The sequence below is a fragment of the Amphiura filiformis genome, chromosome 4, assembly GCF_039555335.1.
Source record: "Amphiura filiformis chromosome 4, Afil_fr2py, whole genome shotgun sequence".
Taxonomy (NCBI): Eukaryota; Metazoa; Echinodermata; class Ophiuroidea; order Amphilepidida; family Amphiuridae; genus Amphiura; species Amphiura filiformis.
Window position 1 is genome coordinate 43,869,816 of NC_092631.1, and position 26,670 is coordinate 43,896,485.

Sequence of the window (26,670 nt, forward strand, 5' to 3'; positions counted from 1 at the left end):
GTCAAAACTCTGGAACCAGTCTTTTTGATGTCAAAATTCCCACAGTTTTATTTATTTTCAGCCCATTTTCAGGTGTTTTTGTCCAATTTTACACGCTTTTTCAGACTTTTTCATAAATGCGTAGTCCCATGCCTGTATATAGGCAGGTAAAATTGTTGATTGGGCAGTGATGCATATTGACAAAATATTTTCACGGTTGTTTGATGTGGTCATTTTTTCAATTTTCTAACAAAAATTGTATAATGTTCAATTCTAGACCTGGACAATACCAACAGGTATCACGCAGTAGTAAAGACATATATTTTTAGCCATTTTTAACATACATATTTGTTTGTTTGTCCCTTTATTCGTCTTTTTCTGCTTTGTTGTGGTAATTTTTAGTCTATAAACTGTATATTTGTGTGCAAATTGAGGGTGCTTTTACATATATTTTAAATGTGATTTAGCCAAGTAATTCCTTACAATTCATGATAAAAAGTTTTTTTGAAAATGTCCATGCTATTTGTTGCTCTTTTTCTCATGTTTTAATGTTATTATACCAGTGTTTACTCCTTGTAAAGATGAAAACAAGAATAAAGATAAATAGCGCTCAGTGTTCACCTTTTCTTTAAAATGACGTAGTTTTACATGCTATCAAACAACCATGCAGAAAGTTTAAACCAGTAGTAAATTTCATATAATACTTGTTTTTGTCTTTAACAGTTCACCTACTTAGCCCATGCATGTATGGAGCTCAACTTCAATGGCACCATCATGTTTACAGATCCTTGGTTGACTGGGCCAGCTTTTGCCAGAGGGTGGTGGCTCCTTCATGAACCTCCTGCAGATTGGTTAGACAGACTGGAGAAGGCAGATTTCATCTATATTAGCCACTTGCATTCAGACCATCTCAGGTGAATTTTAGTAGTTGTCACCCGTCGTCCAGGGGGGTTAGTGTCATTTTTTGCCAGCCACTTTGACGGGAAATCCCTGTCAGAAGCACCTAGCTCATTTTACCTCGACTAACGGGAAATCCCTGTCAGAAACACCCAGCTCATTTACCTCGACTAACGGGAAATCCCTGTCAGAAGCACCTTTACTCAGGAGCCCCGCTTAACCCCTCATTTGCGAAAAAAACGTGCTCGGCACTTTTCCCCGACCAAACGGGAAAATTCCGTCGGAAGCCCCTGGAACAAGAACAAGGACAGAGTCTTAAAAAAGTGACGCGGGAAGAAAAAGCGCTCCAGGAAAGAATCGAGGAATTCAAAAAATTTCACGAGATCACGAAAGAAATTTTACTCGAGTCAAAAACCGAAGGCCATCGATTGCTCGTGTACTTTGGCGAAACATGGATTCCATTGACCCAAAAGCCACTGTGGTACACACTGCGCCAATGACCATTCCAAAGTACCAATTATCAATGTTTCGCTCATTCCTTCTAATTTCTTCCTCATTCAATTCCATTCTGACTTCCAGCGTGACCAGATCTTCGTCTAGGTTTTGCATTTTCGGCTCTTCGTCGGGGTTTTGATTTTTATTCGCCATCTCTTTTATTTCCACACGGTAAAACTAAATTCTAATTTTTTTACTTCCTGGTGGCCGCCTCCGAAGCCCACGAACCCATGTTGTTGCTCAAGGACGTCAGCGTTTCTTTTTTTCCGCGCTCCATGCCGACCTTTTCGGCTTCCGCGCGAATCCCTCTTTCTCTGTCGGACGTCAACTCGATCAGATCGGCGCGAGTTCGGTGGGGTAACACACAGGCAGATTTTTTTTGAACTTACTTCCACAAAACACAGTTAAATTCTAGCTTTTTACCTCGCTCTTCAACCCAGCGGTATTGAGGATATTCTCCAGAGTTTCTTTTTTCCCCCGCTCCATTCCAGCGTTTTCTGCTTCTGTACGAATCTCTCTTTCTCTGTCAGCCGTCAATTCGATCAGGGCTGCGCGAGTTCGGTGCTTAATGTTGGCTTTGTGACTCCTGTAATTCTCCATCTCCCGCAGGTGGAATTCTTCGTTGCTCACCTGTCCGTTTTGTAGGGCGTTTGAAACCAGATTCTTGACAGTGTTCAAACTACTTTCGGCAGTCCGTTTGACGCTCTCGTGCTTCTCAACCTTTTTCATGGTCGCTTTTCCGAGGGCCACGCAAACTCCGCTGACCAGACCCCCAGCAATTGCGATTCCACCGAGAGGAATGCTCACGACGGCGCCGACCCCCGTAGCCAGCGTCCCCACAGCCCCGTTCCAGATCCAACCGCGATGAGCCCGGAAACTTGAGCGGTGTTATAAAAGACGTTCCAAAAAGTTTTATACGTTCGTCTGAGCTGGTTTCTTTGGTTGGCCTAATTTTCCAGGAAATCTCTGATCTTGGAAATCTCATTCAATCGGAATTGGACTCCTTGCTCGCTCTCCAATTGCTCTCCGGTCGCTGGCTGTCGATCTTCGGGAAGATCGGGATACATTTGTGGTGCACTAGGTTTTTTCAATACCATCTTTTATTATATCAAAACTTCGTCGTTCGTGAAGTTTTGAACATGATTGTCGTCGTACCCAGTCAATTTTTTTGCGAACCCTTTTAGTCCAGCAAAACTTCGTGCTCCGTAAAATTCGAGACGTGTTTTTCAACGAAATGCTGTATGATTTCTTGCTTGTTTTTTTTTTTTTTCGTAGAAGCTCAATATTCCCAGTTGCTCAAAATTTATACTGATGTGATAGAGACTTCCCAAAGCGTCAGTTCTGTAGACGTCTTTTGATACCCCGTTGATCCAAAAACAAAGCTTATTTTCAACGTACTCGATCGAGACATGGTGCATGATCGTTGTGTCTGTTTGAGCGGATGTAGAAAATACGACTTGGTTCCCTGGTTTTGACACGACAAACGATACTGAGTTATTGGTCCAGGTAATCGTCAGAAAAAATACTATAGGTCCGACATCTGGATCAGTAAGATCCTGAAGCAGCAAAGAACAACTGCTAGTTGGAGCGACTTTTGGTTTTACTGAAAAAGAAAGGTTCCAAGGTTGGGTAATAGGTTCGTTGTTGAAGCGAATTACTAAAGGCTTAGTGAGTTGTATGGGAGCCAAATCTTTTCCAGGATTCGGCAAATTCGTAAACCCGGCAGTGATGCCGACTTGATTAGGCCTGGCGTTGAAAGTGTTGTTCATTCCGTTTTTGATCTCGATCAACTTGTCTCTTTCCAAGTCGATGTTTTTTTTTGGCTCGGATGGAAACGTAGTGCGTTCCGTCTTCGTTCATCCATACCATGAATCTCCCCAAAACGTGTAAGCTGGTATCGTGCTCGTGCCCAATTTGCTGGTCTACGTACTCTTTCGTCACAGCGTCCTCGCTGTCCGTGGGAGTTCCGAGACCCGTGACTCTATTGCCACTCATAGCGAGTTCGCCGGTCATCGAGTCGCCATCCTTCGAAACTTTTCTGTCGTTTAACCATGAGGTTAGGCTGGTCACGGACCCCATAGTAGCTGCATCTTGCGGATCGGTTGGATCCATCAACCCCGTTATTTTTTTATCTCCCATGTTAATCCTTCCGGTCATTCTCGTACCAGTTTTTTTGACGTACGCTGAAAGATCCAGATCTTCGCCAGCTGTTGGCGTCGATTCCGTTTTGATCGTTGGTCCCCAGATAGACATTCTTTCTTTTATTCTATCGGATTTCAAATTCAAAATCCAGCGGTTGATCGTGATTATCGAGCTTTCTCGAAGAATTTTTCCATTCTACTTTGAAGTCGAAGTCTAGCTCGTGAATGGTTCCATTTTGCAGTTTTTTGAAACTCGGTTTCTCGTAGTTAGTGACGAAGTATTCTCCGAACGCGGCGTTTGAGAGATCTATCCACCCAAGAACTCGACCTTCCTGCAGAACATCAACCTTGTTGTTTACGAGATTACCCGTGGTTGACAGCTGATTCAGGTACACCAGAATTCTTCGAGGTGAACATTATATCGCTCGATCTCCCGTGTATTCACCAGCCGATAGCCACCCTTCGTCGTCGTCCAATCCGAACATTCCTCGAACACGGGCTGGAAACCAAATCTCATACTGCTCGGGAATTATCATGTCGAGTTTTCCATCGCCTTTTTCGACTTCGAATTCGAGACCGTCAATTTGACTCGTGAATTATTTTACGAGCATGTCAAAATTATACAGCCTTGGGCTTATTTTCATCGCTTCTGAAGGTCCTCCCCCTTCTTGAGTGTACCTCCATTCGAGTTCTTCTTCGACGTTGAACCATCCTACTCGGCCCGAGATCCTTTTGATTCCAATTTTCAAGTTTTTGCCGTTATTATCTATACTTTGCAACAGGCGATAAGGTTTTCCTTTGCCGGTGCCGGTAATTGTTACAAAACTCATTTTCTTTATTTTACAATAAATGAAGTACAATCAAGATTTTCAACCGCGAACCGGAGGAGTGTTCGAGCCTACTCACGGATGGAGTCTAGTAAACCAAGAAATCAGGGTCAATAAAAAATCGAGCTTCGTCGCGAGATTTCCGAACGTCTGGAGCGACTACAAACTTCCGAGAATCAAGTACCCAGAGCACTATGAAAATTGGCTCGCGGATCAGATGGTTTTCTGGCAAATGCAGTTAAACTTCGTCGTTTGGGCGGCCACGAGCGGATGCGGAGTATCGAAGGAGCATCTTACCCACCGGGATCCTTTTGTCAGATCCGTATGGCGTTTTCACGCGTACTACCAGATTAGGCGAATTTTGTCCGAAATGAGCTGCCCCTTGCCCACTGAAGATTCGTGAAACCCTCTCCAGAACGACATAGACAAAAATGCCTACGAAAGAATCTGCGCCGAATTCGGGATCTCTACTAGAGCCAACTGGAGGCAAAAGTTCGACAGTTGGAACGGAATGGGCACGGCAAAATTCACTCGGACTTACCACAAAGATTTTAGTCTGAAGACCTCGGACAAGGTCGAAATTGCCGAAAACCCCGATACAAAAAGTTTGAGATCTCCGTCCCCGGGCACGTCAACTTTTTAGGCAACAGCAGGGACGCTACTTACCCGATCTGGATGGACCAAATGTTCGATCACGATCCACACATAACTGATGTGTCAATTCAAAGGGGTGATGCCATGGCCGCGATAGGATCTTTCGTCCTGGATCACTCGAGCGGATTCACCAGGGCTGGTGTTATAAGAATTAACGACAGCGTTCGAACATTGGTTTGGGCTATCCTCGGAGCTCAATCCCAAACAAGAACAAGCATTCTTGGGTATGGGAGTGCATTTGACGCTCAAAAGCAATTTGTAACTCGGAAGGAAATGACCAACAAAGTGCGACTAAAGCCTGCAATCCGAGCCGGACGACTTTCAACCCGACCCGCTACAGGAAGAAGAACCACCAGATAATACAGAGCCGCTTGTTGAGGACACAGCCCTGGGGTATGGGGGTGCAGACCCGGCACTAACGCATGACGAGAAAAAACTTTCATTGACTTTGGGAGCGGTGTTAATTGGAACAGCCATCGCATATTTTCGTTAATATAAAATGGCGGACGAAAAATAAATCAAGGGGAAACCCTTCAAATGCAGTGATGAACTATATGTGAGTGAAAAAAAACTCAAAGAAGAGCTCATAAAAGAGAGAAAAAAAAGCCGCGTACAATGATGAAATAGCTGCGAGTGAAAGGAAAGGCTCGAAAAGAGAGAAAAAAGCCGCGCACAATGCGGGAGTCGAGCTCGTGTTCACTTTTGTGTGGATGGCTTGTCTCGCGGCAAAACTTTGGTGGTTGAAGTAGGAGCAATTTTTGAGTCTCTTTAAAAATAAAACCCGCGGCAGATTGCTGCGGGTTTATTTTTTTGTCGTAAATTTCCTTCGCAGAAGTGTACAAAATTCCACCGACGGTCAAGGCAAATACCCAAAGGTCTCGGCAAGAAATCCGGCCACGGATCCCGCGGATTTCAAAACGAAATTGACCACAGCTCAATAATTGCCGGAAGCGCGGCCAAAGCCTTGTCTCCGAGTTTTGCGAGAAGACTCGCGATTTTTTCCAGCTGAGCCTTCAACCAATCCGTCAAAGTTTTTGGCTTTGAGGTGGACCTGGGTCGGGCTTGGGTTTTGGACCGGGGTCTGGTTTTGGCCTTGGACCGGGGTCTGGTTTTGGCGCTGGAGTGACGGCTGATCTTGTTGCTAAAAGTATTCCTTCAACAACAGCTGCAATTGTCATGCCAATGGCTGTAAGCAAAGATGCAATGGTGACACCTTGCTCCGCGAATAAAATTCGGAGTTTTTCACCGACCGTTTTGTTTCCATACAGTACTTTGTGAATCGTTTCTCGAATCGCCACGAGCTGATTTCTGAGCGCCGGCTTCAGACCGTTCAAAAGTTCTTGCTGAGCTTTGTTTTCTTCTTCAAAATTCCCGATTTCTTCGTTTAATCGTTCTATTGTTTCTTGATCAGTTTCTGGGTTATCTCTCTCTCGTTTTCTCTCTTCTATCAACTCATTGTTGGCTGTAATTTTTGCCGTTGCTATTTGAATTTGTCGTTCAAGTGTGTTCATGGATTTATGCGCTCTTTGAAGGTTTCGCGCTGTTCTCGGAGTGAATGAGGTGTCATGTTCGATAGTTTGCGGTTCAGTAAATGAAGTCTCAGCTTCCTCGTCAATTGTTAATGACAATTGATCGATGCTTTCAGTCACATTTGGTAATTCCACCTGTTCTCCATTGTCAATGCTACTTATCCCAGCCTGCGCTCCACGAGAGACGTTTAAAGCAGCAGCTTCGATCTCAGGTGATATTGACCTAAACTTTCCTTTTCCACTGTAATTAGTAATATTGAACACACCTCTTATAACCTGAGGCGCATCGCCGATGCCAGCATTTCTAATTTGTGTTTCTATTCCACTGAGAGCTAAAAATCTGTTTTGTCCTGTCTCTGTTGTTAATCTGATATTTTTACCTTCGTAGACCAAATATATTACATACCGTCGTTTTGTTCTGCCTCCTGTGGTAACGCTTTGTTCAATAGCTGTGCGAAGCTTTGTTTCAACATTTTGAAATAGATTCGACGGGTTGGAAAGTGTAGCGCCCTTATTTTGCAAGTATTCCAAAAAGCGATTTTTTAGGAGCTTACTTTCCTGAGGATCAACCAGCAAATCTAAAGTGGGAGGTTCTGGTATGAAATCGATACGTCCCTCGTCTCTTAGTGCTCTCAATCGTGCTTCAAGGACGGTTGATGATCCTGGAGTTGAAGAATCAGGCACTTGAATATTATACGAACTGTCCGTATAACTGTTTTCTTGTTCATCCGGGGGTAATAGGGGTCCTTCATCATCAGCATAGTCGTCGAACGCTTCATTACGATATTCCATGATCTTTGATTTCCTTTTTTATTGAAAGAGCGTTATAAAAATAAAGATGGCTACAAACTTCGGATATAAACTCGACCCACATCGCCAGCTTCGCGAAACGCGAGGCGTCAAAGGAATTCGGAGAACGATGCGAAATACGCACGTTCCCAGCGAGATCGATGAGAACGAACTTCTCACCGTGCGATTCCCTAATCTCGGAAGCAACGATGTTATCGTGCCCGGGACCAGCAAGCTCTCTTTCAAGGTGGACCTGTCTTCGACCGGTGGAAACGCGGACGCGAACAGGAAGATCGTAAATAACCTCGGAAGAGCGATCGTGAGCAAGATAGAAGTGAAGCTCGAGGGACAAAGCGTCTTCGATCTGAACGACGCGGATATCTTCCTGTGCTACCAGGACCTCTGGAAAACTTCCGAGGAGCGGGAGAATGCGGCTTACCAAGGCATCCAGTCGGAGGCCGTGCGAAAAATTAGAATCAACGCGGGGGACAAGTGGGCAAACGCCGCCGACGTCGCGATCGGAACCGCTCTGGGCAATATGTTCTTCATCCCTCTCGACTTCGAAATGCTCTCCTCGCACAACCCCTTTTTCCAGTATGAATTGAAAGACCGACTCTCCTACGAGCTCACATTCAATCGCTACGGACGGGTTGTCGCGAGCACCGACACGAAAGCTTCGTATTCGGTGAGCAACATCCATCTGGAGTTCGAGGTAGTGAGCTCTTCCGAGCTGACCACGGCGATAAGAAACCGGTACAACGGAAAAAGCAACATCGTGTACGACAGAGTCGTTAGACACAGCAAGGAAAGCCTGAACAAATCGGACACCATTTGGAATATCAACATGGCCTCGCGTGCCCTATCCATGAAGGGCGTACTCATTCTTTTCGAGGATCCTGCCGACGGTGGAGCGAGTTACGCTCGGGACTCGGAGAAATTTTACAATCCAAAAATCAAAAAAGTTTCCGCGATGATTGATCGAATCCCGAACCAAATCTTCTCTAGTGGGATGCTTCCACATCAGCACTTCGAGGAAATTCAAAAACATTTTGCCGACGGGAAGCATCGCACGACCCCGCACTTCATCAAGGAAGCCGAGCTGTCGGACGTGACCCTTCCTGAGTACCTCACCACGAAATACGGGCTCTGGATCGACATGCGCTCGAGCGATGATGATTCCCTTCATGGGTCCGGTAGAAAGGTTGAAGGAGTCAGCCAAAGTATTCAAATCGAGATGGAGAGAGATGCCGAGAATGCCGGCGCGCTGAACGCCTACGTTTTCTACGTTCAAGATGCCCAGCTGAACTTTGAGAATGGTCGGCTGATGAAATGTGTGTTCTAACCCCCCCAGACCCCCTACAATAAAATGAGCTACCCAAATCATGCACATTCCGCAATCGTATGCGGAGCGACTAGATGCGGAAAGTCGGAGTTCGTTCTCGATCTCCTCGAGACAGCCTACCTAGGTTTCTTCGAGTACATCGTCATAGTCTGTCCAACCTGGAAGAATAACAAAGCGTACCTATCCCGGAAGTGGATACAACACGAGCAAATCTTTCTCGTCGATCCTCTTGACTGGTTTCCTAACTCGGACGACCCGATGAACGACGCGTTGAATACTTTCTTCGAAGTTTTTGGAAAAATGTCCCAAGAGTTACAGGTTCTTTTTTTGGTCGACGATTGCAGCGCCAACAAATCCATGACAAAAAAAAGGCAGATGCTCTCGTAGTTGGCTTTTTTCCGGAAGACACTTCAACTGCTCGGTCTGGGTGCTAACCCAAAAGTACAATTCGATTTTGACCGACCTTCGTGAGCAGACAAAATGGACCGCTCTTTTTTTCTGCAAAGATCGAGATAGTTTTGATAAGTGCCTACGTGAAAATGACGTCATACCAACCGCGGGAAAAAAAAAACAAATGAAAAAAATTGGCCGAGCACAAGCATTCCAAACTGATTCTCGTGACGGAACAGCCAACCAGCTACCGGTGGCTCGAATAAAAAAGTTTGCGTGACCCCTATGAATAAAAGCATGACAGATATCGATAAAATTGTTGCTGACGCGATCGCAGTCAGCAATAACAAACCGGAAGAAGGGGCGAAGATTTGCGAGAGCGCTTGGTTGGAATAGCTGTAGCGGGAAAAAGCCAAGAATTCCTCGGAAAAAATATAACGTCCGATGAAATCGAGCGTCTTGATCAAAATGAGCTTCGGAAACTTTACGCGAGGTACGATTGGACCCGCATGGGGCTGGTCACAAAGTCGATGAAAAGGCACGTCGTTGTGGCGTACACAAAACTTGTAGGATTGCTGCTTCCAAAAAGCTTGGTAATTACCGACCCCGATGCCCTGGAAGTCTCGTTGCATGAAGGACCGTTCATAGACATAGCTCTGTCAAAGTGGACTTGCGGAATGTACCACCGTTTTGGGCACATGCTAGGCCCGCTCGAGGCTGTGTTGCTGACCGGTAATCACATCCAGAAAAACCCGGTCGTGCCTGAAGAACCCCCAGCTGCTGGAGCTACTGCTAAAGCCGGAGTAGATGAGATCGATTAAAGCAAAGTTGCTGAGCAAGTGCCGAAGACGTGCTGAAGAGGTGCTGAAGACGTGCTGAAGAGGTGCTGAAGAGGTGCTGAAGAGGTGCTGAAGAGGTGCTGAAGAGGTGCTGAAGAGGTGCTGAACAATTTGATGCTATATATAAATGGAAGAAAAAAAACTCGAAGAGTCAAAAATCGTTGCTGGCGCAGGGCCCACCGAAGAGTCAAAAATCGTTACGGCTACTCACGCACAGCCTAAAGAGCCAAAAATCGTTACGGCTCCTCGCGCGCGGGTTAAAGACCCAAAAAAATTTGCCGCCGGAAAAAAACTGGCGAAGATAAACGAAGAAAAAAGGGCAAAATTGAAAGCATTTGAAGAACAACAAGCGTCCCTCCCACAACCCAAGGAGGCAGCGCAGGCAGCTCCACAAGCGCAGCAATCACAATCTAGCTGGCCAATTATCGGAGGAGGAGGGGCTATTCTTTTGGGGGTCGTAGCGTACTGGGCAAGCACGAACAATTTGTCATGGGGGCCCACCCCCCAAGTAGCAACGGCAGTGGTCTCCACCCCCCAAGCCCCAGCGCCACCCCCTTCCAAAAAAGAAAAATATTTTGACGAATTCGCATAGTAATAAAATGGCAAGCGAAAATCCAAACGTTAAGATGCTCGTCAACAGCGCCTATCATGCGCTGACGATAAGCGCACTCATGGCAGTAAACTGCTATACCGCGAAGAAATTCTTCAAATTCAAACCCGCAAATCTTGGACAGCTCGACGCGGAGGATATTGGAAAGCTCACCCTCTCAGTCGGGTTGGCGACCTACGCGAGAGACTTTTTAGTCAGTAAAGAAATATTGCCAGAAAATATCATCGGGAGTTAAATAAAGAAATATGGCTTCAATTGCAATGCTTATTGGCGGGGCAGCCGTAAATGCCCTCGCCTTCAGCGGATCAAACTTTTTATTCAGCAAGCTCTCAGACTCTAAGGAAAAAAAAAGGCACAATCTCGCCACTGAGAAGCTCCAACGTGATCAAAATTCTTGGAACCAGTATCGTCATTAGAGAATTGATTATATTAATAATCAGCTAAAACTGCAGGGCCACGCGGAAAAAACTTTTAGGGATGTCGAGGATGCAATGCAGCAATATTACAATCTCACTGGGGCACTCTTGGATCCCCTACCACCCGAGCCGCATTTATACGATTATCTCGATGAGGAGCAGACTGAGTCTATCAAAAATGGAGAACTGGCCTTGATCGGAGTGGGTATGGTCGCGACTGGAGTTCTCGTATATAACTTTGTGTGAGGGGAAAAGCCCAGCAACCCATAACTGGTGCAAAAAAAAAATCTGGCGATTCTTTTTTCGAATCACCAGAATTTTTTTTTGCGCTTGGGGGTACTCCCACTAAATTTTTTTTTGCCGTGGTCGTGGACATGACCTTGCTCCAACATTTGACTCACTCACAAAATATAATTCCGATTGAATAACACCACAGTCCAAGCATGTAGGTAGGTCATCAACAATAATGCTCGAGCTACCGCAGTCTTTACAAACTTTTGATGGGCTCGGAGGAGCGTACAGAAGCCGGTGGTATTTTTCTGCAATCACAGTGTCGTACTCAAGTTTGTAGTAGCGTTCTACAATCTCGTAGTCGCTCGTGAACCTGTAAGCGATCCTGTAGAATGTTTCTGCGCTTAAAATATCGTACGCGAGTTTGTAACAAACGAAGGGTCGCAATTTGCAATTTGTGGCAAAGCGAGCAATCATTTCGACTCCCACAAACGCAGCCCTTGCACATGATAGTATTTTTTACGTCCAAAAAAATTCCCTCGACACTCGAGGGGCTTTTTGTTGGCAGTTCTTCAAACAAACGTTGAATTACATTCCAAGCTGGACTCTTATACAGGTGCCAGCTCTGTTTTTTGGCTCTGGTTTTTCTCTTCTTACAAATTTCGCAAGCGCACCCGCGAAAATTTAGTTTCTCAGGCATCCCAATCTTCTTCTTCTTCATCGGACCCGAAGTAAACTCTAGATTCTTTTTTAGATTCTTCCTTGGGTTCCCAGACAATGTCGACCGAGTAATACGTTTGCCCCGCATTTTTTTTGACGCAACGAGTCCGTTTGACATCATACAGGGTGTCCCAGAAAAAATTACCGGGCAAATAAATGTGGACGTAAGTCGACAAAATAGACATCAAAATTCAAAAATCTAAACATCAGCGTGTAGCCCATCTTATTCTGCATCTTATACGCCAATTTTACTGGAATCGGGTGACTGATCGCGAAGAAATAAGCGATTACATAACCCATGTGTCAATTCACTTCATTCCAAGTTTGAAAGAAAGATCATTCAACACAATGCGCACGAGTAGTTAAACTGTCAATGGGCTTCATATTTGAAATCATTTTCGTTCTTTTTAAACAACCTGTTTCTTGCAAAACATTTAATTAGGTTTTGTTCAAATTTGAAAACCTGCACGATATTGAAAATGAAAGCTTGCATGTGAGATGATGCTCGGTATTTTGTAAATATCTTTTTTTGTTAATGTTGATATAAATGTTGCATGAAGAATACTACATAAAGAATTCCAGCTGGCTTAAAAATTTCTCACACACATTAATGTTTTCGGAATATTTCCAAGAAATTGTATTGCAAAGTTTAAATCTTTTAAAACTTCAACATTAATGTTGCGTGGTATCAAATATCACACGTAAAGCTGTAAGCACTTGATCATTGTCATTCTTGGCTCAAATGTTCTTTGTAAAGTATATTTGCACAGCCTAAAGAATTAAAGTTGGAGAGCTTCCAATTGTATAAATCAAAGTTTTCTCGGACAAACTGTTATTCATCTTCAGTGAAAGCATGAATGACATAACACCGTCGGAATTTAATAGATAATGTGGACTAAATTTAATGAGATTCATAAACTTTAGGAAGCGGTGAGCGAGTATGCAAAAAAGCGCCTGTTGATCAAACTTGGAATGAACTGCATTGATGCACGCATTAGGCAATCGTTCATTTCTCCAAAACCAGTCAAGCGAATCAAATAAAAGTTTCGTATGTGATGCACAACAAAATAGGCTATGCGCTACATTTTAAATTTTTTGATTCTGATGTCTATTTCTTGACTTACGCTCAATTTTATTCACTCGGTAATTTTTTCTGGGACACCCTGTATAGCAACGCGAGTGCCGACATTTTCCCCTTTTTTTTAAGATCTTTTTGCAGCGTAGACGTCGCCCAAAATTCGCGGCCATCTGCGAGCTCAATTACGCACGCTGAGTCGTCGAACCTTGTTGCGATGTATTTGAACCCCTTGATTTCGACAATTTTGCCTTGTTCCAAGTCGCGCCATTTCAAGATGCTCGATTTCTGCTCTTCGCGCAGTTTTTCGAATTTGTTTGTTTATTGTAAATAAACCGACGAAATGGGTGATTCAATTTATTTTGAGCTAGCCGACGACGAAATCTTCGAACAGCTGGAAGATACGTCCGTGAGCGACTTTTTCGCGTGGAACGGAACGAGTCTCGGAAACCTGTTCGTTGCCGCGAGCGGGTACAACGGAAAGAAGGTAAGAGTTCAGGCGCACGCCTTGCTGCTGTGCTTTGCCGCGTGGTACAAGGATCGGTACAAAATGAGACTGTGCTTGAGGCCACCTTGGATCCTCCCGGGAAGAACCGAAGAAATTCAGATTTTGAAGAAAACGCTCGATTTTCTTCGGGAAAACTCGGTCGATCGGCAAGATATGAACGCGCTGGAAGAATACGCCGAGAAATTCGGACTGCTAGAAAAATTTTGCGAATTGATGTAATTTACTTTTTTTGGACCTCAAACGTCTTGGCGATGGAGCGCGTGGTTCGATGCCCTCGCGGCGGATTCTTCGTTCCACTCGCTGGGACGTTTTTTCTTTTTCACGGGCTTGAATCGCTCGCTCGCTTTTTGTTTTCTCGACAGGCGTTGAGATAGCCTGAAGTTCGTAATCTTTGTATACCCCTTGTAGACCTTTGACTTTGAACGTATCGACCCCGATTCTCTCTTGAATTTCGTGCACGGTCGCTGACCATTTGGGAGCGCTGCCCTTCGTGAACCCCACTCTGTTAGTAATGTGTCTAACCTTGGTGCCCGGAGTGAGAGCGAGTTTGTCAACGCGATCGGCTACTCTCATCGCTCTGGCTCGGTCTTCTAATCGCACCCGCTCAATGTCCTTGGGTTTGGTTTCGGCCGGTGCCATTCCTATGGCTCTGTTCCGCGTTTGTTGTAAGACTCGATAATCTCGGGCAGAGAGTCTACCCAGTTATTTTTTCCAGTGTGAAGAAACCAACGTTCGAAAATTGTACGAAGGGTAAGATGAAACCCATCGATTCTACCCAAGGGGGCGTGATTTTGGGCGCCAGAAAGTTGATGCTGAATGTCGGTGGTCTTCATCAAATCCTGAAACTTTTTCGAAGTAAACTCGGTGCCTGGATCGGTCCATAGAACGTTGATCGGCTCTCGGGACTGAGCATTTTTTACGATACGCCGCATCGCATCGGACGTGTCGGATTTTTTTTGTGAACGGCTCGGCGTACACGTACCTAGAGTTGGCGCTGATCACGGTCAGAATACTTTTGTAGCCCCGATTCGAGCGCGATATGTCTTCGAAGAATATTAAATCACCCTGGTACGTGCCCGGAGGACCACCGGTAGGCGCGTACTCTTTGGGTTTGATCGCGCGCTTGGTCATCTGCTGCGAGGCAGTGGTTTTCTTTTTGGTAGCAAATAGTATCGACTCCATTTTATTTTAGCGATGACCGGACGCGTTCTGGCACCCGCGGCACGAGATCTGACAATTTTCTTTGACGTGGGCTCGAGAGTTATCGATCCTGTCTATACTCCAGTCAACGTCTAGCGGATCGAGGCACACGGCGCAGTTGTAGCCCTGGGCTCGAATTTTTTCTTTAGCCCAGTGTTCGGTGACGAAGTCTTTCAAGTCAAACGGCCTACCCTTTTTTTCATCCTCTTTCACGTGATTGCCAATCCTGGTCTGAATTGTCTTGGAGAGCATATGGCACGGGTTCCGATATTTGAACAAAGTGATGTCCAGGGTTTTGCATCTAGTGACGGCTGTTCTCAGCCATCTTGCCGTGGCCATAAAGCTATCGGGATCGTGAATGTACAGTTTATCGCCGATAGTTTGACCTTGAATGGAGTGACCCGTTCTGCACCAGGGTCTCTTAAAAAGTTTAGGCACTCGATCTCTTTCCAAAGTGCGTACGATTCCATCTTGACCCTTCACGGTTATTTCTCTTTGCGTAATATTCGTCACGAGGTATTCAGAATTTGAGTTGATCTTATGCTTGCCGACTCTCGCCCAGGTTTTACCAATGGCCATGTCTCCCACTTGCCACTCGCTAGTGTTGCGCAGCTTCATCTGGGCCCAGTGATTCACTCGATCGACCGAATTGTTGGTAAAAGCAACGTGAGGGTATTTCGCGGCATCCGGGGTCAGGTCCTGCCAGGCTACAACCGGAAGATATTTTCTGGCAGTGAGGAACGGATGATGCGCTCGATCTTGAAGCAGTTCGTCGTAAAGCCTCATCATTCTTCGACGATCTCCCAGCGCGTATCGTTTTGGAATTTGTAAATCGAGTCTTCGAGGAAACAACTGGCGCATCACGTAATCGTAGTAGTCGTCAAAGGCGACGCTGAGCGTCTGCCCCACCGGGCTGTTCTGGGCCGGATCGCCGTTACCGATGAAGATCTTATCAGAATGAGACGTCATGAAACCGCGGATCCACTCGAGCTGAAAGACGGGGTAAAAGTAAATTTCTTCGAACAAAATAACTTTGTACTCTGAGACATCAAAGGGCTTGAAGTTTTCTTCTTCAGAGCCTCTCGGTCTTCTACCCAAAAGTCTGTGCGTGGTTATGGCGGTGTAGGCTTGCTGAATGATAGAGTCGCAAAGGACATTCGTAGGGCACACAACAAGCATGTCCCTCCTCTTGTTTCCCCAATGCAAGGCTAGTCTGCTTTTGCCGCTTCCCGGGTACTTGCCTGTAACCAATAGAGGTTTGGGAGTACGGGTCATTGGAACCTCGATTTCGTTTCCGTCGTCGTCCTCACAAAAAACTGTGCTTTCGGGCAGCCGTTCGATTATTCGCTTGGCTTCGTCGTCGTCAAACTCATTCATCATCAAAATTCGCTCTTGCTGAGGGGTGTCACCCTCCCAAGGTGGGCCCGTCTCGTCGGAGGTCTGAAGTTTTCCCTCTGGCAGTCTCGAATCTTCAACGAATCTCAGTTGCCCAATTTCTTTTCCGAAGGTAAAACCAAAAAGTGCTCGTCTAGCTTCTCTTTTCGTCAGGGTGGTGTACACGCAGTCAACTCGCACGGCAATTGCGGTGGGTCCAAGCGCGGACACCATTTTGTGAAGACACATTCGCATTCCATTCAAAATCAGCGCCGCGACAGGTCGGTAGCCCTCCGATAGCTCTCGAATCACTGCATCGATCGCGAGATAAAGATCTGGAGCAAGTTTGAGTTTCAACTGCCCATTGCCGTAGGCTTTCGCTTCTTCGACGTCTTGGAACAGCTGACCAAAAGCAGCTTTGTTGTTTTTCCTAGCGGCAAGCCCGTACACTAGGTTAGCGACGTATTTTTTGTCTTCGTCTTGAAGGTCGGACTCGTACATTTTGTCAATAACGTTCGCTGGGTTAACCTTGAGAATCCGATGGGGCGTTTTCCGAACTTCCACCAAGTAAAATGTCTCGTCAGAAATACCCCCCTCGGACATTTTCTCGAGACGATCAAACTTCGAGAATATCGGAATTTTTTTAATGTTTCGAATGAAGTGAGTGTAAGCTCGGGCCACGTCGATTCCCAGCACACTGCCATCCTCCGGCAGCGCGCGCAAAAGACCACATCTTGGGCCTCTCCTAAATCGATCGAACAGCTTCACAACATCTTCATTGTAATGAGAGAGTCCTGAGCGAGGAGTCACTTCGTCGGACAGATTTTTGGCCCACTTCAAAACATTTTCATGACGCTCTTCGGACCAAGCTTTTCTGTCGTCCGGTTGATCGCCGACGATGTTTCCAGAGAGAGCCCGTTTTACTCGGATTTCTGAGCGGGGGTCTTTTGGGTGTTGAATCGAGAAACCGTCCACTACCCCGTTTCTGCAGGTAAGACTTCCCGGTTCAATCTTGTGATCTCGAACTAACTCCTTGATAAAATCTTCAGGTTCTTCGCTCGTAACTGCAACAATATCGGTGGTCCATTTGGCAGTCTCGCCCTTTTTAACTTCGACCGCTTCAAGATTCAAAATTTCACCCACAGAATCGACAAAGTAGAGTTTTCGTTGTTTCTCGTTGGGTCTGGGCCATTTGTCAGAAATTTCTTCGGAATTCCGCGGGCGAGGGAGTTCGCGTTCGATTTGTTTTTGAGCGTATTTCTGCCCAAACTCCTGAATGTTCTTGTTCACGGGCCAAACGTGATTATTGTGGACGAGGATGTAAAATTTAGCAAAGTTAATGTTCGCGTTTACCCGAGGTGGTTCGTATCTGCACCGAACTTTCCCTTTGATGTCAATGGCAAGACCCGGAATTCTCCACTTTTTCAACCAAACTGTGGCCTGGCTCCACGACATTTTCCACTCTTCGTCGGGTCCGGGGATGGGATGGTCGGGTTTGGCGAGTTTCCACAGGCCCTCGTAGGTAAGCAGCGGATTCGGTTTTGCCCTGCGCTTGTTCAAAATGAGTTTGAACTTTTGAAGAAACGCAGTTGCCATGCACCTGTTCGGTCGAAATTCAGGAGAGTTCCACTCCGTAGAGTCCGTCCAATGCGAAAAAACTTGCGGTGCGTCAGACCCTTGAGCAAGCTCCCTGTTCTCCCAGTCAAAGTTTTCAACGGTGCCGTCGTCGCGGGTAATCGAAACAATTCTTACGAGAGGTTCCAGCGATTCCCTATGCGCGATCCAACTCACCATATCCAATAACCGAAAAAGCTCCTGAACGATCTCATTTGTCGTATCCGTTAGATTTGTCAGCTCTCTTACAAATCTCTCCGCGTCAGCCCGCGTGAATTGAGCGCGTTCTCTTTTGAGTTCATACCAGGTCCTGACAGTAGCATGCAGTTTAATTTCTATCTCTACCGCGTAATGTACGGGCTCGTCGGGTGGAGGATCTAGCAAGCGAATGAGAGTGTCTCTATTTAGACGAGAGTACCCTCGAATGCCCCTGTCTCTTGCGAGTGTTCTTATTCTATTGACTGTCATGTTCTCAAAAGCAATGGGGTTAGCCAACAATTCTTCGAGCTGAGGCTTCGTCATTTTAGAGTACCCTCTCAGGCCATTTTCTTTCGCTCTGCGTTTCAGTTCCTAAAGCGTAACTCGTGGAGGGGGTGGCGGCTCTGAAAGGAGAGCAAGAACTTCATCCCTGGTCATACGCGAGTATCCTCTGTACCCACGTTCTTTTGCGATGCGCTTCAATTCCCGAAACGATGAAGACGATAAATGTCGATTCATTTTATTTCATGCGATATTTCAAAAGCACAACATTTTTAAATCGATTTTTTTTCAAAGGCGCCAAATTCTTAAGCCAGCATCGGAAAATTCCCTGTAAAAAGCTTGCGGGAAATGACACCGAATTTACTGAAAATTCGCGTGCTTTAGCAAGAAAAATGATACCTAATTTATGGGAAATCTTGTGACAAAGGCGATTGGCAAAAATGGAACCAAAGTTTTGAAAAAATCGTGTGAAAAGTGGCTGGCAAAAATGACACTAAGCCCTTTGGACGTTGTCGACGGAAATGAGCCGAAAAATTCAAGAGCTCATTTTTGTCGCCTCGGATTTGAGACTCGCAATCCCGGCCAACGTTGCGAGTTTTTGCATTTTGAATTCCCGAACTCTTTTTTTTAAGTCGATTTTTTTTTTAAGTCGATTTTTTTTTTCATTTTGAATTCCCGAACTCTTTTTTAAGTCGATTTTTTTAAGTCGATTTTTTAAAGTCGATTTTTTTTAAGTCGATTTTTTTTTTAAGTCGATTTTTTTTTCGCGGGGCGCAGCGGCTTCCGCACTGCTGCCGCAGGGGCTTCCGACGGAAACTGCCGCCGCTGGGGCTTCCGACGGAATTATCCCGTTTGGTCGGGGAAAAGTGCCGAGCACGTTTTATTCGCAAATGAGGGGTTAAGCGGGGCTCCTGAGTAAAGGTGCTTCTGACAGGGATTTCCCGTTAGTCGAGGTAAATGAGCTGGGTGTTTCTGACAGGGATTTCCCGTTAGTCGAGGTAAAATGAGCTAGGTGCTTCTGACAGGGATTTCCCGTCAAAGTGGCTGGCAAACAATGACACTATCCCCCCTGGACGACGGTCACCAATGGTAGTACCTGAAAAATTTGATAGGGGACGGGCAAAATGATGTGGGGGTTATTTTTCAATGTTACTTTAATGTATAGGCTTTTTTCTCTGGTTTGTTAAAACCACTTAGTACCAGATGTTGAATGTTACCGCCACAAAAATATGCTGCCTTTCCTTAAAGGGGGACTCCGGTAATCATAACATTATTGATTGTTAATTCATTTAATGAAGCTGGCGAACTGTCAGCATGGCATAAAGAGGTGTTATCATATTAATTAGATAATTGGAGACCTATACATTACTGAATATAGATTACAATATTGAATAAATTACTGAAGAAGTGAGTAAATATTTTGGATTTGTTTATATAATTGAGAACTTTTAAGTTCTCAATTACACAAGCAGAAATTATTTTGGGCTATTTTCATGCAGGAAAACGTAATACTGTATATAATCAATAAAATAAGAAGTGTTCATATATACGCGCTATATAACGGAGCGCGTGATTGGTCGAGAGCCGGGCATAAACACTGTTTATGCCCGGTGGCCCGGATGTGCGATCTCGGGGTAAAGAAAACGAATGAAATTCGTCGTTTTTTTTATGATGTTCCTTGTTATCTTTTGTTATTATTTTGATGAAATAAGAATCACAAAATGTTCTGGTATGTATGAACGGGGTTCATTCATATATTTTCATGACTAAACGGTTGTTTATGCCCTCGGGCAGCAAGCGTCCCCACGGGCATAAACAACCGTTTAGTCATGAAAATATATGAATGAACCCCTAATTAGTAAAATGTCAATTAGTAAATATCGGAAATACACCGATTTGATTAGTTTACTACATTCTGAATTAAGAATAAGAAAGCTTATGTAGTAATTAGTAAAGACAGAAATATAAAAGGATGATATCATGAATATCAGGGGTATGAAATCTCCTCGTTTAAGCTGAATTCCTCTTTTGGGAATTTCTTTGAGGCAACATTTTAGCTTTTTCTTTCATTTTCAGGCCATTTTGAGCATATTTCATTGCTTTTCCTCTTTTTTTCCTCTTTTTTAAACAAAGTACCTCTGTTTTTTTCAATAAGTAAATATATTATGTGATGAAATCAAATGAAACAAATAAAATAAAACTAGATAAAAAAACATTTATCATCCACAGTTATCCAACACTTGAGCTGCTAACCAAAAGAAATCCCAACATCCCCATCTATGTCGGCGACACCTCCATGCCAGTGTTTGTCAAGCTGAAGGAGAGCGGTGTCACACTCAACAATATCAATGTTCTAAGATTTGGATTATGGCATGAAGTAAGTTGGTCAAGAAATTACCTAAGGCCAAAACAAATTGTTTGTTTGTCCACGTCCGGCCGACTCTGTACCCTGGTCCCGACCGTGCTTCTTTTTTTTTTTTTTTTTCTTTTTTTAATTTGCGTTGAATGTGCTAGTAAAACAGTGGTTAGTATAAATTTAAAGAAAGAAAATGTAAAGAAAATGAACAGTATAACATGCAGAACCACCTCAATAGTTAAACCAGTAATGTGCTGTGTGTTGACTTATTTACCAGTCTTCAAATTGTCAGTTTCAAGTGCAATATCTGTAAAAAAAATATAAAAAATCAGACCTACCGACCCAACTGTTTCATGAGCCTCTATGGACGGACAAACAGTTTTATTTTTGGCCTAAGAATGAATCATAGGATGGGAAAATGTGTTTTAATGTTGAGAGAGAAATATATGCAAAATCAATGTACCTTTGCTCAACAATATCAATGTTCTAAGATTTGGATTATGGCATGAAGTAAGTTGGTCAGGAAATTACCTGAGAATGAATCATAGGATGGGAAAATATGTTTTTAAGTTGAGAGAGAAATATAAGCAAAATCAATGTACCTACCGTATTTCGTCAAATAGTCGCCCCCCCCTCAAATAAACGCCCCCACCACTTTTTTCAACCAATATGTTTCAAAAATGCTGATATTTCCATGCTATCTTGTGTAGTAAGCTTACCAAGTTGTCCACATGGTCGATAATAGCGTCAATAATTGGCGAAAATCTGGATTGGAAAACCGGAAGTGAACCAGAAGTCAGTGTTTCTAGTTCAGAGTTCGTCATTTTAGCGAGAGTTTTAAGTTTACCTAATGATTTTAATGGGAATTATCGTTCTAAAATTGACCTTGAATAAACGCCCCCCTTTGGAAAATGTAACGCCCCCGGGGGCGTTTATTTGACGAAATATGGTGTGCTTAGATGTTGATGATTTTAAAACAAGAAACAAACTGGTTGTATCATCCATGGTCAATTCAACATAAAAATTGCATTATTTCATTATATTGATATCAGGTGACAAATTCTTTACAACAATTTAACCCCACAGGAATATAAGTGAGGTGACGATCTGAGCATTTGTAAGCATGGTCAGAGTTTCGTATGGAAGATAATATATAACATGATACCATACCATTTTGATGCATTCTTAAAAACTTTATTGATATGATTAGAAATGTCAAGTGTGCTTTAAAATTTTGTTAACACTCAGGAACAGAAACTTAACGGTTGTTCATAAATATGAAAACTGGTTATTGAAACTACACAATATGCAAAATGCCGTCGCTAATCTGGTTTTGAAAGGGGGGAGTTTTTAATTGAATGGAAGTTGCAAAGGAAGAATATTTTACATTCTTAAACACATGGGGAAGTTCCTACAATCTTATTAGTTCTTAGCTGTGTGATATGACACGATATCACATGGTTAAGTGCATGCTATTTGAACCAATAGGAGGCGCATAGCAACAACGAGATTGGTCAATTCTAAGCCCTAGGTAATTCTTTGTGAAATTTAGGATTTAATTTGATTAGAATTTGGTATACTTATTTAATATTTTTATTTGAATTGAAGTGTTCAAGAATGAGAATAAAGGTTTTGTTTTTAGCCACTGTTGTTCATCTATCGTCTCATACAACAAACAAGGCGAATTTATTTCAAATAATGATGTGGCCCATGTTATATGAGACTAGATTTCGCGGTTCTCAGGTTGGGCGGTTCTCGTGATAGGCCTATCTCTAATTACCCAACACCCGTTACCCATAATAATTGTCCTGACCTTCCAATCTACTACGATATACGTCTCTCAATGATTAAGACAGAACTTAATCAACTCTGTTTTGTAGCTGTGACGCTTACTTCGGTACCCATAATCTGGTAACCCATCGTTCGCCTCTTCCAAGCCATGTCCTGCTACCACATTGGAGGACCCAAAAATACCCCGAAATTCTAGTAGTGTCTGGATGTAGGCCGTTTAATCAATCGGGAGAAATGTGAACGCAAACGGGTTATATAGGCCTTACCATAACTGATGGTTTTTATGTTAATCGTGTCTTGAAAATAGGCCTATTGGTCCGATGAGATGCACCTGTTAGTCACACTGTAATGCTTTCCGATGCGCGATGCGGTACCCTGCGCACACCCAGTTGATACTCCGCGATAGCACACCGCGAGCATGCGATATCGCACCGCGCGTATGCGATATCGCACAGCGCGAAAGCACCGCGCGAACGCAATAGCGCGCTGACGGACGGACACTCTGTGATTAGTATTAAGATGATAGATGCAAAACATTGGCTACAAATAATACCATTACTCTCTAATTTTACCTAAGAAGTAATTAAGAATGAAAAGTGTTTATTGTTTTCCAATTTTTATTATTTTATTTTTTGCAGATAAATGAAGATTTACGTTTCATGATAATGATGGATGGCGTACATCCGGATATGGACACATGCCTATTGGTTGACTACAAAGGTAAGTGGAGTCAACTTAAGAGATTCAAGACCAAGGGTGAAAATAAGATAGCTTGAACCAGGGGCCACTTCGGCAAAAAAAGTGGCCCCTGGTTCACCAAGATTTGAAGAAACCAAGGGCCACTTCCATTTACCAAGGGGCCAATAAAAATAAAGATATGCTGGATGGGTTAAATAAGCACTTAGTAGTTTTGAATTTGATACTTTTTGGTTTACTATCCAGGGGGCCAGTTTTGTGAGAAAAGTGTCCCCTGGTCAACTACAAATGAGATGGAATGAGGCCATTGCAGAGTTTCTGGGGGCCAAACGGCTCCCGTCTCCCGCTTAATTTCACCCTTGTTCAAGACTGTACCTTAATCTATTCCCAGTAGATGGTCCTCATAACACTGATGGGAATTTCAACATTGAGTCTTGTAAAGTGCTTTGTATATATTGTGTATAATGCTAATAACAGATTATAAAGGCACTGTACAATATATTTCAAAGTGTTTTACAGTTTAAACACCTAAAGGAAAGGAGGGTTACAATTTCAACAGAGGTCTCAGTTGATGCCTGCTTGGTGCTGACCTATATATAGTCTAGAGATTCACTTAACCCTAACCCTACCCGTGGTTTTTTTGCCATCGGAAGGGAAAGAAGAAACAAAAAAAGGAGAGAAGGTGAAGAAAGAATTCACTTGGTACCCCCAGGATTAAAACCCGGGACCCCTCGCATGCCACACACATGATCATCGACATGTAGCTACCGAGGTTTGGCTGCCCCGGGCAGCAATTCCATGGGTATATATGACTTAGGCTGATTGCGTCATCAAATTTTAATAGTGAGCTTTAGTGAGACTCAGTTGGGTTAGGGTTAGTGAAGTTTTGTGGACTGCCAGACAGGCGCGTCGCAAGCAAGCCCCCCCCCCGTAGTGGACAAAAAAGTGGCAATTATCGCTTCTCCTTTCGACATTAAGGTTTCATGGAACGCTCATTTCACCAATTTTCGGCTTTTTAAAACTAAAGTTTTACACACTAATAGTGCTAAAATGGTCCAACTAATCGCTTCAATTGGGTCTTCATTTTGCAAACTTGAAGAAAAGAAGAGAAGATAAAAAGAAAGGGGAAAAAAGAGAAGAGCAAAGGGAGAAAAGGAAGAGAGAAAAAAGTTAAATTGCGCGTATAGTCATGATGATAGTAGGCACATGCTTTAAAAAACGTGCAGTCGGGTCGATCGGAAGTAGGTCTTATGATAATTATATAGGCCTGCTGCAATTATTTTAGACATTGCTTGAAGGCGGGCCCGGTTCCAGCACTCCGTGTATACCGCGGGTCACTCATGCTCGTCGGCGAACTTTGAAAACACCCCCTTTTGAATCTCATTTCACGAACTTTTCAGGATAAAAACACCCCTATTTTTAGCAATTTCACGAATTTGTTGCCCTTCTACCATGTCACCTTTTTCGCTAAAACGCGAATAATATTTCTAATAGGCTATATCCCTTCCTGATGGAAACGCATTAATTAATGTACGGCACATGCGGTTGTATATGGATCGTATAATTTATGTGACCTAATGTAATGTGCACCAAACGTAATAATGAAACTGAAATTCGTAAATGAATTGAATTAGGAAACTACGATGATTTACACATGTGATTGGTGGATAAAGAGCACCCTTTTTTTCAATTTCGCGAACAAGTGTATGGAAAACGACCCTTTTTTTTTTATTGTATTTCGCGAATCACGCTTCTTTATCTGCAACCGGCGCGGATGCACGGAGTGCTAGAACTGGGAGGCGCGCGGCAAGTCCTCGTCATAAAAGCATGTGAAAATTACTGCCGGCCCGCCGATATGCAGGGCCCGTCACACTTTGTCAACAAAGTCGGTATTATTAAGACGGACTCCATGTTTTCGCTTCTGCTTTCAACATTTGCTAGTTTAGGCCCTATGTTTAACAGAATTTAGAGGCCTACAATAATAGGGAAACTACTTGTCCATGAAAGGCTTCATGGACCGTCATTTCACACATTTTTGGCCTTTTCAAACAAATCTTTTCTCACTTATAGTGCTAAAATGGTCCACCAAATCGCTTCAATTAGGTCTTATTTTGCAAACGTTTCTTACTTCTTAAATTTCTTACCCTCAGACACCCCCCTGCGTAGTGGACAAACAAGTGGCAATTATCGCTTCTCCTTTTGACATTAAGGCTTCATGGAACGCTCATTTCACCAATTTTCGGCTTTTTAAAACTAAAGTTTTACACACTAATAGTGCTAAAATGGTCCAACAAATCGCTTCAATTGGGTCTTCATTTTGCAAAAGTTTTTAACTTCTGAGAGGGGCAGACACCCCCTTGCGTCGCTCAAGCGCTAAGTGATGGCCGCTTCACGGCCATTTGTTTACGCCTGCTGCCAGAAATGGTAAAGAAATACTTTTTGAGCCATATCCTTCCATATGCCACAGAATAGGGAATTCTGACGTTTTTGATCAGAATGTAGAATGCTGACATTTAGTATTTTTCATGCATGTAAACCAAAAGAGCTGGTGCTGCCATTTCATGTTAGAGACAGGAACTAATAATGGATTCTAATAAGCAACATGTGTTACAATTTACATGTAGTGCCAAAGTGCATCAAACTTTTATTACATTGACAATATTACCATGGCTTTGCACTGAAAACTATCGGTAATATTGCTTTATTTATGTGTTGAAAAAAAAAAAAAGACTATATTTAATGAATGACACTTCCATTTTTGTCTACTGACAGGACACCTAATACTGAACACAGTTGACTGTACCAATCCCAATGGTGGTCGATTACCACATGGAGTAGATGTTATGCTTAGTGACTTTGCCGGCGGTGCCTCGGGATTCCCCATGACTTTCTCAGGTGGAAAGTACACAGGTAACAAATTATACTAGATATTTGCTGGGTGGTCAAATGTTAACTTTTTTTAATTTTGAGATAGCAAGGGAGTGGTCACCCACATATGAAATCTCTGTAACAGTGGACATACATGCACACATGAGATTTCTGAACAGATGGATAACAAATATCATTAAAAACACATTAAAACCAAGATTGCTACGTAGGCACTCAAAGTAGGTGATTAAAGTGGTTTGCCGTAAAGTGTCGGATGCGTGCCAAATTACGGAAAACAACTTTAATTAACATTAAAAACAACATTTGCAGTTTGGTGTTGTGGTGTCCTTTTAACAACCAAAGGTTTCCTCAGTGCCTAAATACCCTAAAAATGCAAAGTTGTAACTGAAGACACACTATACATGTAGGGGTTACACACTGTGACCTTGTTTGCTTGATAGTTGTTGTTTTTAAGCTTTAATATGTTTTTTTTTTGTGTGTGATGGCCATTTTGTCCACTCTTGCACTGTTTTAAAACATGCACACATGTCCCCACCAGTTGACACACAATTTGAGTAGGGGTTTGGGTGCGTGTCTCAATGTCATACACACTGTCAAACTAGCCATAGTTATTTAGTAGGTGAAATTCTTAGCTTGTAAGTCAAGTTGCTTTTTAATATTTTCTTGTAACAGAGAAATGGAAGGAACAGTTCATCAAACGAGAGAGGAATAAGTTACTATACTACAAGACCCAAGTGGTTCGTGATGTAGCACCCAAAGTGTACTGTCCATTTGCAGGTTATTTTACAGAGGCACATCCATCAGACATGTAAGCATTTAGGAGCATTT

General features: G+C 43.5%; 1 protein-coding gene across 1 annotated transcript in view; it reads left to right on the forward strand.

Moving 5' to 3' along the window:
• Positions 1-26,670, forward strand: part of LOC140150916 (cytidine monophosphate-N-acetylneuraminic acid hydroxylase-like) — a 64,283-nt gene that overhangs the window by 18,717 nt on the left and 18,896 nt on the right. The window contains exons 5-9 of the mRNA XM_072173071.1: positions 703-893; positions 20,340-20,487; positions 22,896-22,977; positions 25,726-25,863; positions 26,515-26,650. Coding sequence (XP_072029172.1) covers positions 703-893; positions 20,340-20,487; positions 22,896-22,977; positions 25,726-25,863; positions 26,515-26,650 — 695 coding nt within the window. The remainder of the gene's footprint in view (positions 1-702; positions 894-20,339; positions 20,488-22,895; positions 22,978-25,725; positions 25,864-26,514; positions 26,651-26,670) is intronic.